At 39.4% G+C, this 18,945-nt stretch overlaps 1 protein-coding gene across 8 annotated transcripts in view; it reads right to left on the bottom strand.

Moving 5' to 3' along the window:
- UNC79 (unc-79 homolog, NALCN channel complex subunit) overlaps nucleotides 1-18,945 on the bottom strand; it is a 278,726-nt gene that overhangs the window by 215,640 nt on the left and 44,141 nt on the right. For 7 of the 8 annotated variants that reach the window (XM_027520966.1, XM_027520960.1, XM_027520963.1 and 4 more), the window contains exons 2-3: nucleotides 13,282-13,402; nucleotides 2,822-3,126 (exon numbers count right to left, since the gene is read on the bottom strand). In XM_027520966.1, coding sequence (XP_027376767.1) covers nucleotides 2,822-3,068 — 247 coding nt within the window. In that variant the 5' untranslated portion in view covers nucleotides 3,069-3,126; nucleotides 13,282-13,402. The remainder of the gene's footprint in view (nucleotides 1-2,821; nucleotides 3,127-13,281; nucleotides 13,403-18,945) is intronic. The other variant, XM_027520965.1, reaches the window with a different exon arrangement.

Genomic DNA, 18,945 nt, shown 5'->3' with positions numbered 1-18,945 from the left:
ACTGACAGCAGAGAGACACAGTGCACACTGGGAGGTGAGGGTCAGTCGACCTTGGGCTCAAACCGATGAAACAGAAAAGTCACAAGTGTTTTACTAAGAAATGATTGCAGCTGTGCACAATAGACACCTCAGCTGCATTTTAGTCTAGGTACAGAACACTGGCACGGAAAGGAGCCTGAAGCCCCCCGGAGTAATTTTCATATGAGGAGGCTGAGGCCTGAAAATGGAAGTGTTTGCCCAAGATCACGTGAGAGTAAGGAGCTGAACCACAACAAAAACGCAGTTCTGCTGGGTACACTGCACTGCCCCACGCGAGGACACAGCCTCCAGCCCTGAAGGCAAGGCTTCTCCAACTCAGTGCATAGAAAAGTCACCCAGAGAGCTACTTAAAAATTCAGATCCTCAGGACCCACCCCTCAGTCATTCTTGTTCAAAAGTTACAGCTCGGGAACCAGAATTCCCTGCTTCCAGCTTCCTTGGAAATTCTGATGCTGTTCACATCAACCAAAGCAGTGTTGTACTGTTTTATGAACCTCCCTGGTGCCTGGAAAATCCCATGGACAGAGGAGCCTGGAAGGCTGCAGTCCATGGGGTTGCTAGGAGTCGGACACGACTGAGCGACTTCACTTTCATTTTTCACTTTCATGCATTGGAGAAGGAAATGGCAACCCACTCCAGTGTTCTTGCCTGGAGAATCCCAGGGACGGGGGAGCTTGGTGGGCTGCCGTCTCTGGGGTCACACAGAGTCGGACACGACTGAAGTGACTTAGCAGCTGGTGACTCAGATGGTAAAGTGTCTTGCTTACAATGTGGGAGACCTGGGTTCGATCCTTGGGTTGGGAAGATCCTCTGGAGAAGGAAATGGCAACCCACTCCAGTACTCTTGCCTGGAAAATCCCATGGACAGAGGAGCGCTGTGGGCTACAGTCCACGGGGTCGCAAAGAGTCAGACACGACTGAGTGACTTCACTTTTTCTTTCTTTCTTTCTAAGGGATGGTCTAGTGAGTTTTTTCTACCTTCTAAGATTTGTTATGCAGAATAAGAACACAGCCCATAGATAATAGGAAAGAGGAAGGTCACAAAATAGCTGTGCATATAAGAGTAAAAATATAAATCATCTTCCCTGAAATTGTCACAATTTACACATGAATTGCCGTTAGATGGGCTGTAAGATACCAAACAGAATGCTTTTATCTCAGTCAACGATCCCTAACAAGAGGTCCACCCCAGGGTCAGAAAGGCAGTCACAAAGGAAAAGCACAGGCACGTCCATCACCGCAGTCAGCTCCAGGAACATTATATTCAGAGAGACATCACCTCTAAGTTCTCAGCTGGGGTAGGATCACAACAAAAGTGACTAGGCTTAAAACAGCAGCAAAATTGTACAATAAACAAACTCACAAGTTTCTACATTTTTGTATATTCACTGTAATATAGAATCGCAAATATAAAAAATTAATAATCATTATATCATCATTTTTCTAAAAGCAGGCTTTAAATGTTTGTTTAAGAACACATCTTACTAAATAAACCATTGAGAATTCTCTTAGGAAAGTTAGCCATAACTAAAAGACAAAATAACCCCCACCACCACCAACCCATTTCCCAAATTTCAACTTTTTGTGCAGTGAAACTTTGGTTATCATACCTCCATGGACCAAATTATCAATGCTTTTAAAGTTAAGACAACTGACGTATTAAAAGCTCATTTGCTGCAAAAAGAAATCCTTTTTTCTCCCACACAGTAAGTCCCCTACATACAAACTCTCACATTACGAATTTTCAAATATGCGAACGTGCCCCTGTATGCCAGCTGTGGTACTGAACTACTGTACTTTTCAAGGTACTGTTTAATAAGATTTAAAATGCTCTCTTTATATCTGTGTTTGCTTTTTATGTATTATCTATGTGAAAAGTATTATAAACCTATTACAGTACAGCACTATATAGCTATGACTGTGTTAGTTGGGTACCCAGGTTAACTCTGTTGGACTTATGAACACACTGGACTCACAAATGTGCTCTCAGAACATAACCCATTCATATGTAGAGGACTTACTATATTTAATACTTAAGCAGTAGATACTACTGAGCTCCTTTTTATGGGTTGGAAGAATCTGGTAAGCATGCAAGCTAATGAAATTGACGAAAGACTGCAGAAAGGGGAAGAGTTAAGCAAAGAAGCATGCTCTTGGGCTTCTGTCATAAAGCATCATTAATACATGTATAATATACACCATACACAGCATGCATATACTATACACAGCATACAGCACCACTATACACTGTACCATGTGGTCAACATTTTCTAAAAACCACTGATAGTTAAATTTGGAAAAGTTCCTAGAGATTTCTTCATATCTAGCCTCCTGGGTTAGGAGACAGGAAAAATGAGTCCCAGGGAGATTCTGTGATTTGCTCCCCAAAATTACAGAATTAGTTAGTAGACTTGACGTGTCCTTCAAGCTCCACCTCTTACATTTTTCTGGGGGTGGACTAGTTTTTAAAACAACCCCCAAACCATAATTTCAACCAGTCTCCCTGATAAGCAGGTCAGGGTGAATAAGAAAGTTCCTTTTATAGTTTTCCTCCTTTCTCAAGCCCATTGCCCCCAGTGTAGACCCACTTGGATAACATCCCTCTGCCTATAAAACAGCAAAAAATGATAGAACAAATGATAGAAAACATAATTAAGTTTCAGTGTAAGAAAGGCTTTAGCCACACAAAGACCTTTCAGGCAATGTATTATAGTAACTGCAAGGGTCTCCAGTATCCATAAGCGTACACGTATATTTTCAAAAGTTTTGATTAAATGCTCACCATGTTGGCCATGCTGTAGTAAAGGAACTAGATCCAGGAGAGTCACCAAAGTCACGTAGAGGCCTTGATAGTCCAAAGAAGGGTAGTCTGACAAGTGAGCATCACGACTTTGCAGGCCACGTTCAGAGGGTGCATCTCGCAGGACGCTGTAAAGGAGGGAGCGAGTAACAGTAGGGTTGATGGAACTGACCTGCGGTCTTAGAGATGGGGTGAGTGGGAATGGCACAGGAAAAAGACACATGGTCATGGGCACTGTCAAATTGGAGGCATCTTGGTTTTCCTTCTTCCCTGTGCGGGACAAAATGCTGTTGGGGGGACAAAGAAAAAAAAGAGACAACAAAGACACAAAGAACAGCACATTACATTGAAATGACACTCTAAAACAAATAATAAAACACCAGATATGTCCCACATAAGATGCAATTGCCACACCAGCAGCATCTACCAATCTAATACAGGTCACACAGCTTCATGCTCAGAGATACCAATAATTAAGATTTATTTTGTGGAAGTTGCATTGCATCTCATGTGTTATCTGGTTAGTAAGGAGCAAAAATATAAAAATGCATGTTTCAGTGCCAAACCCATGTTTTACAGTTTATTGATTTGATGAAGGAGGGGGTTTCCTGGAAGGAAAAATCATGGCTTTAATGAGTTAGGGCTTTTATTCCTAATTAAAAGGAGCTTTCAAAGCAAAGGAAGTTTTCAGCAAGACTGTCGTAATCAGGTAAGTAAAAACCTGCAAAATATAGGTATGGCACTTGCAGAAACATGTTTTAGCAAAGAATAAACATGTGTGTTTATTAAGAAAGTCTTAAAAATCACATGTTTATTGCATCAAAATAATGTCTATATGTATATTATGATACTGTTTCATGACATTCTGTCAGTATCATTTGAGATAATGAAGTTTAAACAGGCATATGAATTTAGAAATAATACATATTTCTAAAATGTTAGCTAAACTACATTGGAAAAGCTATAAAATAATATAGAGTAGATGGTCCGTAGCATATGTTTGTGAACTAATGATAATGGTTATTTATGTGTGTTTTTTAAATTTTGCATGTTGGGGAGGAAACATTTTATTTTATGAATACGAACAGTGGTTTATTAAATAGTTACCTTCAAAATTCTAAAGACTAAGCAAGCAGTATCTGTCATATAGCTGCACATCATACAATAAGATCTTATATATTTCTGCTGCTACTTACGTTATTATTCAACAAAACTCACTAAAAACTAAAGGAAAGATAATTTACAAAGTTAAAAAAAGTTTAATGGGAATAAAAAGAAATTCTTTTAAAAAATTGGCTTTCTTTTAGCATTAATTTTTAAATAAAAACCTTTCAGGAAAAGCAATAAAGCAGAAAAGTTGTTAATTTAAACATAGAAGAAATGATTGCTTAGCCAAATGTTTAGGTTTTTTTAAATTAGGCTATACTTTTTAATCATTAAAGACAATAGCTATACATTGTAATGATAATATCTGCTGCACTTACAAAGTGCTTTGATAGAGTACACTTCTATGTTAATCAAAATAGATACCAATTTTAAAGTATTTCATTACATATTTTATACTTATTCTATGTGCATCAAACATTACTAAGTTCTTAGTTAATGCTATTACATTTACAGTTTTACAGTAGTGTGAAGAATTGGTTAGTGTCAAGCATGCTTGCTATTTCAAATTTACATTTATTTTTATTTACTCTTAGTGCAAAATATGTTACAATGTAAGAAAAATGACTACATGCTTTTTATTTTCCATGTGCCTAATTTACCTCGATTTCCTTTGTCTTCTGTTACCCAATGTCCAGGGGAAAAACAATTAATAATAATAAAAATAATTTCAGAATAGTTATGTTATAATTCTTAGCAATAAGTAGCTTAAGATTTAGAGTAATTTTTTTTCATTTTTAAAGGGATTTAATATACCTTTTTTGTGTGTGATGTATTTTACTCTGTAGTCTTACACTTTACAATGGGATAATATCAACATTCCAGTTACCCCTGTCTGCCTACATCTACCATAAATACCATCAGATTTTCCATTAGATTTTATATTTTCGTCATAAAACTCAATTACTCCTAAAAGTACCACCTTTAAATGTTAAATTCTTGATAAACCCACTCATCAAAAATCTGTTTTAACACTATAGGATTTTTCCCACTGAAAATTTCCTTAAAATCACAATGGAAATAAGTCAGAAATATTATTTACCAAACTTCAACCCTAAATCAGCTTACTACCAGCATCCTTCCAAAATTACAAGATGTGGCTCTTACAGAAGTGGCATAAAAAAATAATATTTTGCCTTAGAGAATAAAATTAGTTGTACAGCATACATTAATGCTTTACTTCAAATTAAGTACCTTGTTCTCATCAAACTTTTCCTTGGTAGGGGAAATATAACACATTATTTTTTTCAAATGTACAGTAGTATTTTTCCAAAGTTTGATATAATTTAACAAACACTAGTCACATCAACTTTGGATGTTCTACATTGATATTTTTCCCTTCCTGTATATGCATGTTTCCCAAATGAGAGCAGCACTAACTTCATAATATGCAGGGAGGGAAAAGGTCAGCACTGAAGCAGTCAATTTCTCTCTCACTGCCTTTAAATTTAATAAGTTGGTGAGGTTGAGAAAAAAATGGCTGAAGATGAGTTATCCATGAAACCAGTTTTAAATTACCATTCATGTTTCAATGTAAGGAAATGTTTTCATTTGTGGAAAAACTTAAGAAGGGCTTATGAATAAATGTACAATGCATTGTGATTTCATGATATTTTGTGAAGTTTACTCAGAAAAAAAAAAAAAAAAAACTTATTTCCCCAACCAAACTGTCTAACTTGGGAATGATAAAACCATCTTCCCCATCTGAGATTCTTTCCCAGAGGCCTGTACACCCAACCAAAAGAATATTAAGAATTAAGAATGCCCTGCTCAGAAGAGTTTGACCCAGCAGACAACTTTTCACCTTTCCTCTTCACTCATGAGATCCTCATTATCAAGCATATACTTCTAATATAAGAGAAACCAAGAGGAGAACTCTGTAGTTTGGGGAAAGACGTGAAGTTGCCCTGAGGTATTTATAGCACAAAAAATAAATAAATAAACTTTCTATGCCCAAGAATACTGGAGTGGGTAGCCTATCTCTTCTCCAGCAGATCTTCACGACCCAGGAATTGAACTGGGGTCTCCTGCATTGCAGGCGATTCTTTACCAACTGAGCGATCAGGGAGACCCAAACTTTCTATAAGACTATGAATTCTGACATTTGAATCAGATCTACTCACGGCACAAAATTTACTGGATCATGCTATGTATGCTCTAAAGCTACTCTGTGGATTATAAATCATTCATTTGAAGGTCTATATGTTGTTCCTCGGAGAAGGCAATGGCAACCCACTCCAGTACTCTTGCCTGGAAAAGCCCATGGACGGAGGAGCCTGGTAGGCTGCAGTCCATAGGGTTGCAATGAGTTGGACACGACTGAGCGACTTCACTTCCACTTTTCACTTTCATGCATTGGAGAAGGAAATGGCAACCCACTCCAGTGTTCTTGCCTGGAGAATCCCAGGGACGGGGGAGCCTGGTGGGCTGCCGTCTCTGGGGTCGCACAGAGTCGGACACGACTGAAGCAACTTAGCAGTAGCAGCAGTAGGATGTTGTTCCTAAACCATTAGATATTAGAATTCAGTTATGATTATTGAACTGAAACTAGAATCCCCTTTAAAGATTTTCTAAAGAGCTGACAGCAAGTAGATTGCCCCAAACATAATGATTTTTTTAAAGATGTGTGCGCTAGCAGTTTGAATGACACCAGAAGAATGATCTAGGGGAAGGAATTCTAAAAGAATATTTGAAATAGGAAGACAAGAAGGAAGCTTTTAAATGCTCTACCAGTCAAAAGGCAAGATCCCTATGGAAGACCTTAGATGTTTAAAATATGGTCCCAGAGGGCTTCTAATATAAAATAGGCAGATTCCTATGTAGTAATGAGGAGCATTAAAAGAGATGAAATTCAGCCACTTCTAAGGCTAAAAGCAAACAAAAAACTAAACTCTGAAGTTGTGTATAAATCGTGTGTCCATTTCCACACTTAGATCCCTACTGAATTAAAATGAGGACAACTCAGCACTCACACAAATCTTACCCAGGACCCCTGATCACTGCTAGATTAAGTAAATGCTCTAGAAGAGTTCCCATGATGGATGAAACTTGGACTAAAGTCAATCCAATTCAACAAAAACTGATTCCCTTCTAAGAGGGAACATTGCTCCAGGCTCAAGGGCTAGCGAGCCGGGTAATATAGAGGAACTGCCTTCTGCTCCCCTACAGTTTGGGGAACCTCCATGAACTCTAATATGAGTTAAATTGTGAACTAAGTGGACCTATGTGGACTGTTCAACTGCTGATATAGTCAATTAGGGTCTGCACATTTCTCCACATATAATCTCTCCTCTCCTATGGATTAAACTAACTGAAGTTAAACATCTAGCCTAACCTCTGCCTTTGAAAATATATACAAAACTCTACTGAAATCACAGACAGTAATGTGCATGCATGAATATCAAAGGACTATTACTCTAAAAATGCAATTCTGATGCTGCTGAAACTGCAGGTGGCATATTTGAACTTCATTGAGAAAACCCAAATAGAAAAACAGAAGTTTACTGCAAGAATTCACCCTTAATGTTTTCTGCTTTCTTATAAAGAATCTGAATTCTAAAAGCAAGAAATATTAAATACTCTGAATATGTGTATTAAATATGTAAAATGCAAAGGAAATAAACTTCTTATTAAGTAGAGAACATTACTGTCAAAAAATCTTGGATACCAAATACTTAGACTGTCTTATTTGTCTTGAACTTTCTAATAGTATAAGAAAAATAAAGAATTTTATGCTTGTTACATATGATAATATGTATGATTATTATGGACATATAAACCAACAGTGAAAATGGTCATAAATTGGTCTAGTACACAGAATAACAGTTGTAAATTCTGTATCACTGGAAATATTGGGAAGTAAACAAAAGACATGAAAATTTTTTAAAAACTGAGGTCGTATGCAGGTCAAGAAGCAACAGAACCAGACATGGAACAACGGACTGGTTCCAAATTGGGAACAGAGTACTTGAAGGCTACATATTGTCACCCTGCTTATTTAACTTATATGCAGAGTACACCATGACAAATGCCGAACTAGATGAAGCACAAGCTGGAATCAAGATTGCCGGGAGAAATATCAACAACCTCAGATATGCACATGGAACCACCCTTATGGCAGAAAGCAAAGAGAAACTAAAGAGCCTTTTGATTAAGCTGAAAGACGAGAATGAAAAAGCTGGCTTAAAACTCAACATTCAAAAAACTAAGATCATGCATTTGGTCCCATCACTTCATGGCTAATAGGTGGTGAAACAATGGGAGCAGTGACCGACTTTATTTTCTTGGGCTTCAAAATCACTGCAAATGGTGCTTTCACCCATGAAATTAAAAGATGATGCTTGCTCCTTGGAAGAAAACCTATGAACAACCTAGACAGCACATTAAAAAGCAAAGACATTACTTTGCTGACAAAAGTCCATCTAGTCAAAGCTACGGTTTTTCCAGTAGTCATGTATGGATGTGAGAGTATGACCATGAAGAAGGCTCAGTGCTGAAGAACTGATGCTTTTGAACTGTGGTGTTGTTGGAGAAGACTCTTGAGAGACCCTTAGAAAGCAAGGAGATCCAACCAGTCCATCCTAAAGGAGATCAGTCCTGAATATTCATTGGAAGGACTGATGTTGAAGCTGAAACTCCAATACTTTGGCCACCTGATGCGAAGAACTGACTCCTTGGAAAAGACTCTGATGCTGGGAAAGATTGAAGGCAGGAGGAGAAGGGGACAACAGAGGATGAGATGGTTGGATGGCATCACCTACTCAATGGACATGAGTTTGAACAAGCTCCAGGAGTTGGTGATGTACAGGGAAACCATGGGGTCGCAAAGAGTCTGACACGACTCAGTCAGACACAACTGAGCGACTGAACTAACTGACTAACTGAGAAAGGCAAAGAGAAGGCAGAAAAGGCCTTGGGTTCAGCCCACAAGTTGAACCTGAAAGTGTTAAAGCCCAAGGAGTAACATGTTATACTCCTCAGTGTCTTCCCACTTCTTCCCATTTGCTGGGTGTGTGCCCTACAAGCTGTCAACTCTGATCTACCAGCCACAACAAATCTCTGAGTGGGAGGCAGAGCTAAAATCTCTGGCAACAGAAACACTGTCCACATCACCTCAGATATGGCTCATAACTTCCAAAAGGATGGTAAATCTTTGCACTACACACTTCCTTTCTTTCCTAGATCTCAAAGACAGCCCAAACTGTATTTTATGAATTCATAATGGATGCCAGAAGCAGCACAAGATATTAAGAAGAGGTGGCAAGAATACACAGAAGAACTCTACAAAAAAGATCTTCACGACCCAGATAATCACCATGGTGTGATCACTCACCTAGAGCTAGACATCCTGGAATGTGAAGTCAAGTGGGCCGTAGGAAGCATCACTATGAACAAAGCTAGTGGAGATGATGGAATTCCAGTGGAGCTATTTCAAATCCTGAAAGATGATGCTGTGAAAGTGCTGCACTCAATATGCCAGCAAATTTGGAAAACTGAGCAGTGGCTACAGGACTGGAAAAGGTCAGTTTTCATTCCAATCCCAAAGAAAGGCAATGCCAAAGAATGCTCAAACTACCGCACAATTGCACTCATCTCACATGCTAGTAAAGTAATGCTCAAAATTCTCCAAGCCAGGCTTCAGCAATATGTGAACCGTGAACTTCCTGATGTTCAAGCTGGTTTTAGAAAAGGCAGAGGAACCAGAGATCAAATTGCCAATATCCACTGGATCATTGAAAAAGCAAGAGAGTTCCAGAAAAATGTCTATTTCTGCTTTATTGACTATGCCAAAGCCTTTGACTGTGTGGATCACAATAAACTGTGGAAAATTCTTCAAGAGATGGGAATACCAGACCACCTGACCTGCCTCTTGAGAAACCTATATGCAGGTCAGGAAGCAACAGTTAGAACTGGACATTGAACAACAGATTGGTTCCAAATAGGAAAAGGAGAATGTCAAGGCTGTATATTGTCATCCTGCTTATTTAACTTATATGCAGAGTACATCAGAGAAGGCAATGGCACCCCACTCCAATACTCTTGCCTGGAGGATCCCATGGATGGAGGAACCTGGTAGGCTGCAGTCCATGAAGTAGCTGAGGGTCAGACACGACTGAGTGACTTCACTTTCACTTTTCACTTTCATGCACTGGAGAAGGAAATGGCAACCCACTCCAGTGTTCTTGCCTGGAGAATCCCAGGGACGGGGGAGCCTGGTGGGCTGCCGCCTATGGGGTCACACAGAGTCGGACATGACTGAAGTGACTTAGCAACAGCAGCAGAGTACATCATGAGAAACACTGGGCTGGAGGAAGCACAAGCTGGAATCAAGATTGCCGAGAGAAATATCAATAACCTCAGAAATGCAGATGACACCACCCTTATGGCAGAAAGCGAAGAATAATTAAAGAGCCTCTTGATAAAAGTGAAAGAGGAGAGTGAAAAAGTTGGCTTAAAGCTCAACATTCGGAAAACTAAGATCATGGCATCTGGTCCCATCACTTCATGGCAAATAGATGGGGAAATAGTGGACACAGTGGCTGACTTTATTTTTTTGGGCTCCAAAATCACTGCAGATGGTGACTGCAGCCATGAAATTAAAAGACGCTTACTCCTTGGAAGGAAAGTTATGACCAACCCAGATAGCATATTAAAAAGCAGAGACATTACTTTGCCAACAAAGGTCTGTCTAGTCAAGGCTATGGTTTTTCCAGTGGTCATGTACGGATGTGAGAGCTGGACTATAAAGAAGGCTTAGTGCCAAAGAATTGATGCTTTTGAACTGTGGTGTTGTTGGAGAAGACTCTTGAGAGTCCCTTGGACTGCAAGGAGATCCAACCAGTCCATCCTAAAGGAGATCAGTCCTGGGTGTTCACTGGAGGGACTGATGTTGAAGCTGAAACTCCAATACTTTGGCCACCTGATGCGAAGAGCTGACTCATTTGAAAAGACCCGATGCTGGGAAAGATTGAGGGCAGGAGGAGAAGGGGACAACAGAGGATGAGATGGGTGGATGGCATCACTGACTCAATCAACATGGGTTTGGGTGGATGGACTCCAGGACTTACTGATGGACAGGGAGGCCTGGCATGCTGTGGTTCATGGGGTCGCAAAGAGTCGGACACGACTGAGCAATTGAACTGAACTGAACTGAATGGATGCCAGCATTCCCAAAGGCCAAACCAAGTTTTTACTAAAGAAGTACCACTGGAATATGATAGCTAGCAATAATAAGGAGAAGAAGCATAGCGTAACTGTTCAAAGCGTATACTGTGGCTTAGGAGTCCCAGGGTCAAATCCTAGTTCCAGTGTTTGCCAGATATGTAACTTGGAGCAATTTATTTAACCACTATGTCATTATATGTAGAATGGCTATAATAGTATACTTCTTTCATAGAATTATTATGAGGGGTCATATGATTACTATTGTGTATTATAATATTGCTGTGATAATAATAGCTATATAAATACAGCTATAATAATAAGAGCTAATGGATTAGTACTACCATTTGCAGTGATTGTTGATGTTGTCTCCCTTTGAGGGACTCAGTTTTATTGAATCTTTTTCAATAGCCACTTGAACAAACTGTTTTAATACCAGTTTCACCATTAAAATGTTACTATCCATGATCATATTCTAATTATCCCTTACTCAAGAAAATAGAATCCTCATGTCTTGCAAAATGACTTCAATATGCTAAATTTCTTAATTTTTTGGCACCGTGACTAAGACCTAAGCAGCAAGCTTTGAAGTGCCAAATAGGATGTCACAGTTTCTTTGCAAATGGAATTCAGAATTTGCTTCCTACTGAAAAGTGTCTCTCACTTAGAGAGCTTTCATAATTTGTGATAAAGGAAAGTGTTTCCCATTGAGAACCCTGACCTCAAAGACAAAAGGAGAATTTAAGAGAACAGAATCAGATGCTTTGATGCACAACCTTATCTGATTATTACTGTGAAAACTGAGCTAATTACTCCACTGCCATTGGAAGAGAAAGGTCTGTAACAAGGTCCTAAACTTACTATGCAAGTAAGAAATCTACAAATTTGATAAACAGAATCCATTTAACACAGCACAGGGACACTAAGGATGCTAAAGAAGAGACATTTCAAAGAACACAGAGATCGGGGCACTGAAGACTAGAAGCTGACTTGACCCAGTAAGGCTTCTTTCTACAGTGTTCATCCCCACCCCTCCACTCCCACAACCTTCTCAGCCCCCAGAGGCTTTGCCTCAAACTTCTGGGAAGTCCAGTGCCATGATGGCTTTTCTGAGATGGTAGCCTTTCCCTAATACATGTCCTACAAAACTTTTGCTCTTAATAGACCTGAAAGAAACATTTCCCAAATCAGATTTGGAGCATGAAGATCATAATAATGAGAGAGACAAAGCTTTAGGATCTAATCTCTCATCTCTTCGATATTATGTCCCCGACAACTAAGTCTTTACCTGAAAGGCTCACCTTTGCCTGCCTGTTTTCCCTAGTGCTTCCCTGGCTTCCCTGGTGGCTCAGATGGTAAAGAATCTGCCCACAATGTGGGAGGACCTGGGTTCTATCCCTGGGTCAGGAAGATCCCCTGGAGGACAGAATGGCAACCCACTCCAGTATCCTTGCCTAGAGAATTGCAGACAGAGGTGCCTGGCAGGGTACAGTCCATGGGGTCCCAAAGGGTTGGACATGACTAGCCATTGTTGTTTTGTTGTTTCCCTATTAAGAATTGTGAGGCAGATGGGTTCCTCCTGTCTCTACCTTATAGTCAAAGCAGACAATAGAAAAAGGGCTGCCATGGTTTTGTTCCTGTCCTTCGTGTAGATTGTAAAGCATATTGGACACTTGAAGTGTTACATGGATTAAAAATAATTGTATCATCATAAATGATACTCTGAGAAATAGGAAATACTGCTAATGAACTTAAAATGCTTCATAATTCTGATTTTCTTTAAGACCATTAGTGTTTTCTATTCTTCATTATAAGCAATATAGGTTCTCCTTTTAATCCCACTCTATATTAGTGGCAAACATAACTTGCATCACCATATGAATCTCTTGAAAAGATGTTCAACTGAGGAAAGCAGGCAGTAGCCATTTATTTCACTTAGGCCTCTGATCTCATCTGCTATATACACACCCAGAAAGCTTGAGTTCAGACTCTTCTGGCAGAGCACTAGAAAACATAAAGCCCTTTAAAACTTTCAGTTCAATAAAAATTTAAGTCCCAATCAATTCAGCAGAACTACCTAAGAATTCTTTCAAAGTACAGGATATTTTAAAGCTTACCTTAACAAGGTCTGAGAAAAGTATTTCAGGGTGTTTGCAATATCTGTTCCTGAAGGTACAGGATAAATGTTGTGGAGGACCCGGTTATGATATTCCTGTAAGTACCGGATCTTGGAAGCAACTAGATAAAAGCAAAAAAGAAGAAGAAGAAGAATCATCTTGTAATATGTATTAGGCATGCAGCACAGGAATTTAATCAGTATCTTAAGAAAAATATGTACATTTTTACTGGAATTCTATGATGGAGACAGTTATAAAAGCCCTTTAATTACTTGTAATTGTATTCAGCACACAAAATTATTTTTAGTTATCTGGCTTACCATTCTATTCACAAATTAGCCATTACTTTTTATAACTAAGAAAGGCAATACTCCAAATCATCTTATAATCATCCCTGTTAGCCTATTATTAGCAAAATAATAGTGGATATATATCTGCCACCAGAGAAGTTCTCTCACATTGAAGAAGGTCTCCCTCCCACATTGCAGGTGGATTCTTTACCATCTGAGCCACCAGGGAAGCCCATGAATACTGGAGTGGGTAGCCTATCCCTTCTCCAGGGGAACTTCCCAGGAATTGAACTGGGGTCTCCTGCATTGCAGGTGGATTCTTTATCAGCTGAGCTGCCCGGGATGCCCAAGAATTATACTTAACTAAAACTAGAGAAAACTCAAATGTCTTTGAACAACACTAAAAATCCTAAAACATAGGGAATCCACTGCACAATACCGTCAATAAAAACCAGATTTATAACTCAATAAGTGATCATAAAGTGTGTAGCAATGTTTGAACTGTGAGAATTGTTAAAGTAGATTAACTTGGTGAGTACTAGTAAGAATACAATACTTGGATGATAATAAATTACAAAAAAGGAATGTCACATTTTTCTTCCAAGGAATTTCATGAATCAGGAGACTTCCTCATAGCTTTCTGAGCTTGGCAGCCCAGATCTTCTCAAGACTCAGGAGGGACTAAATAGGCTTATTTACCCTCCTAGACCTACCTGGAGTCATCAGCATTGTCCACATTCCTGACCTGACCTTTGACCTGGCTGCCGTGAATGGCCCAGTTCTAGTCATTCCTCTTTGCAAATCCCAAGGGGCCATGATGATCAACGTCTCTCAGGTCTCCTCTTCCACAGAGCTCTCAACAGTGTCCACTGTCCTTTCAATCTTTAAGGCTACCCAAGGGGCCTTTTAGATGGTATGGCTCACTGTCAGCAGTTAACAGAAGACATATCAAGTGCTGGAGAAGCAAGGCCTTGCGGTTCCCAACAGCCCATGGAAACAAGCTCCTGGATGCATTCTAACTGAAATGCTGGCTTCAGCAACTTGAAGAAAGTCAAATGCTTTTGATAGGCATGGGACGTAGAATCACAGAATGATGAAATAGAACTAGAAGGATCTTAGAGATCTTTTCCCATAACCACGTAATGTTAAAGGTGGGGAAAACAAGGCACATTGGTAGTCAGCAGCTGAGCTAGACTAGAACTTACAGACCCTGACTCCCATCCAAGGCTCTTTCCACTATGACATACTCTTGAACACCATCTGGAGTGAAGTCGATATGTAGATTGTGCATGTTCATTGCATGACATCAAAGCAATCTTCAGCTGCAGTTGGATTAATCATTCATCCTAAATCTCATATACCATTTATCAGATTTGCCTCTTCTTCCTTCTCCTATCTGCACTATTTCCATAATATGGCTAACATTTTCCCACAAAATTGTCTACATTGCAAATAGCACCTTGAGTTTATATAACATATCACCTCTGAAAAAAGCAACAAGTTTATATCCATTGTCTCAATTAACCCCAATAAGTATTTGGTTGTAAGTTTTTTTTTTCCTGAGATACAGTAAAAATAGATGATAGTGGAAGGGTTTCAATTACATAATTTACAAAAATCCATTTTCTTCTCAGTCTTTTTGATCATCATCTTTTCATCATCTTTTTTAAAAAAATTACAGGGAACCCCTACATTAATACATAGTTCTGAGTTTCAAGAATCAGACATTTGCTAGGCCAGCAGATGCTTTCTCCACACCCACCATCACAGTAACGCTTTGCTACTCTGACTTATCAAGTCTTAACATTCAGCAGGTTTCTGTCGAGTATTTCAGGAATATCATTAATCATTCTATCGCCTTAAAAAGGTGTTGATAGTGCAGGTTTGGGACAATAAGCTAAATGAGGAGAAAAGTTATAGATCTCCCAAGTCAAAGCTTGCTTGTTATTCAGGAACTACAAAACTTTCACTACACAATGACAGCCAGCATTCAAAAATGTGAAATGAATGCATATGCTTTTTACAGTTCCTTTCATTAAAATGCAGCAATGACTCTTTTCAATGGGTAACCAAACATGCAAAGGAATGCATAGACAGAGTCACTCCTTTCCCTGAGATCTTTTAACATTTTATAAGCATTCCGTTGTATTGCTTTTGTTTACTTACCTGTTTCTTTTTCTATATCAGGTTGTAAATTTCTTGACGGTAAAAACTTTACCTTACTCATGTCTCTATCCCAAGCCTAACACAGTGCTTGGCTCTTAACAGACACTCAATATATTTGCAGGTTAAATGAACAAACGAATTATTACTTTAATAACAGCACTATCACTTGAGGTTCTATTGCGTATATACCTGTCTCCCACACTAGATTATGGACTCCTTTTACCCCTAATGCCAGACAACTAGTAGGTATTCAATAAATTGATGAGTGAAGACGGGGAAAAATAGGAAGAAAGAAGGGGGAGAGAAAGAACAAAAATAATGATGACTAATCATTAAAGACAATTTTTTTTAACAGAACCAGTTGGCAAAATGTTCAAGCTAATTTGCTCATTGGTGAATGCAACAAAACCCTAGCAATTATAGATTATTTAACTTTCATGTTTTCTACTATTTGAGAACAGCCAGAAAGGTCCCTGACATACAGCAATTTGTAATTGTGCTCAGAATGTAAGTGAAACTCATTTACGTTCAAACTGTGCACACAAAAGATGGCCGTTTGGCTGAAATAACAGTAGCCACGTGGCAGCTCAGATTTCATGTACTTTATTCCACCTGTGTGCCTGAATATTCGGAGAAGGCAATGGCACCCAACTCCAGTACTCTTGCCTGGAAATATCCCATGGATGGAGGAGCCTGGTAGGCTGCAGTCCATGGGGTCACTAAGAGTCGGATACGACTGAGCGACTTCACTTTGACTTTTCACTTTCATGCATTGGAGAAGGAAATGGCAACCCACTCCAGTGTTCTTGCCTGGAAAATCCCAGGGCTGGGGAGCCTGATGGGCTGCCATCTATGGGGTCGCACAGAGTCGGACACAACTGAAGTGACTTAGCAGCTGCAGCCTGAATTTTGCTGCAGAATCTTAGATAATTGGGTTGTTGGATGTAAACAAATCATCTCTAGTCTCACCTGACCCTGGGGTTACACTTCTCTAGAAAGCTCCCCCTTTCACCCTCTTCAATCTCTATTTCAGTCCTCCCCACACTTTTCAAAATTAGCCCCCAGGCCCACTCTTTTCCTTACACTTTAAGAAAACAGAACCCATCTGCTTTGGATGGAATTTTGTCTCCCAGAATTCACATGTTGAAGTCCTAATCTCAAAATGTCACTGTACTTGGAAATAAGGCCTTTAAAGAGGTAATTAAATTAAAATGAGGCTCTTAATGTGGGCTCTCATCCAAGCCGACTGGTGTCTTTATAAGAAGAAGAGATGAGAGCCCAGGAGAGACACCAGATATGTGTGTGCACAGAGAAAGGGCCATATGAGGACACAATGAAAAGACAGCCATTTGCAAGCCAAGGAGACAGTCCTCAGGAGAAACCAAACCTGTTAACACCTTGGTCTTGGACTTCTGGCCTCCAGGAGGCAAGAAAATTAATTTCTGTCATGCACACCATCCTGTCTGTGATGCTTCGTTATGACAGCCCTGGCAAGTTGACTAAAATACCATGTTAGAGGAAGTCCTCTAAGAGCAGTGGTCCCCAACCTTTTTAGCACCAGGGACTGGTTTTATGGAAGACAATTTTTCCATGGACCAGGGGTGGGGGGACAGTTCCGGGATAATTCAAGTGAGTTACATTTATTGTGCACTTTAGTTCTGTAACGATAACATCAGCTCCACCTCAGATCATCAGGCATTAGATCCTGGAGGTTGTGGACCTCTAGAGCAGAGGCAAATGCTAAGAGTCTGAGTTCTGAAATCAAACAGTTCTGGACTAAGAATTTGGTTCTCTCTCTACTCAATCCCAGTTTCCTCATCTGTAAAATGGGAATAATCATACCAATGACTCTTAAAAGCATATCTCCATCCCAGATAGGTCATTCTTCTGAGTAATAGATCTTATCTATTCAATTTCTCTTACGGATACTGCACAGTAAAACATGCAACGCTGAACCCTTATCCCTTCCCTCACCACCATCCATGTAATCCACCAAGTCACTCCAGCAAAGCGTAATCAACAGCTCCTATTCCCTGTCCCCTACTCCTAATCAATCTGCCACCAAGTCCTATCAATGTGACTACTAAAATACACCTCCATCTGTCTTCTGTTCCTTATCTTCACTATCACCACTGGGCACCATCATCTCCTGATCAATTCTCAAAGCCTCCGTATTCACCTTTCTGTTTCTTGCCTCTCTCCAGTTCTTTTTCCTCTGAGGAGCCAAAGAATTATTTTAAAAACTATAAACTGCTTCATGCAAATCTCTCAGAGGCTGTCCATTGCCCTCAGAATAAAATCCAAAACCCTTAACCAGGCCCTTGTTTATCTTCCAGGCTGTCATACCAGAAGGGCCAGGCATACTGACTTTTGCCCCAGTTTCTTTAACACACAAAGATATTTTTTGCCTGAAAATCTTTACAATCTAACCCTAACCCTCTACTTACCAGGGTTTTCCTTCCACATTTTGTCTAACATCTTCTTATGCCTCAAGGCTGACTTTAAATGTCACTTACCCATGAAGATCTTGTGTCGAAATTGATTCCCTCTACTCCACCCCCATTTTCCTCTCTCACAACACCTTATTTTTTTTCACAGTAGTTAGCACAATTCTTAAATATTTAATTACTTGGGTGACTGCTGACTATCTTGACTATCTCTCCCAAGTGGACAGTAGACTCTGAGAACTATGTCTCTTGTTCACCACTGTATATGCCCCGTGACTAGTAACTAGTGAGTGCTGAATTTGCTGGGTGCTAGTTGGACACGACTGCAGCGACTTAGCAGCAGCAGTAAGAGTGAAAGGAAGAGCAAGAGGGAGGCACAAAGCGGCTGTTTGCAGAGGCTAACTGAGTTAAAGTTTCTTTATGAAAACAGCCAAGGAAGCCAACACTTAAAACAGTGATGAAAATGAAGAAAACAAGAAAGGGGAGCCTAAAAAGTGATGATTTTCATCCAGGCAAACATGAGTCTAATCTCTGCTCTCTGCTTCTTCACGATTCATCCTGTCCCTAACATCTTGAAAAGTGCTACATTTTGAAAGAAAAAGCCACAGAAGCAAAATTCAGTCATTCATTTTAGGGATTGGTATAAAAATACTTTAACAAAAATAAACAACGTGTTTTTCTTTAAATCTTAATCATTTTTTTATGTCTCTAAGTATTTTAAGTAATGATCCATTCATACTTTAAAATTTTTAATTATCTAT

Source organism: Bos indicus x Bos taurus, chromosome 21 (assembly GCF_003369695.1).
Source record: "Bos indicus x Bos taurus breed Angus x Brahman F1 hybrid chromosome 21, Bos_hybrid_MaternalHap_v2.0, whole genome shotgun sequence".
Taxonomy (NCBI): Eukaryota; Metazoa; Chordata; class Mammalia; order Artiodactyla; family Bovidae; genus Bos; species Bos indicus x Bos taurus.
This window is presented reverse-complemented; position numbering and strand designations above follow the sequence as displayed.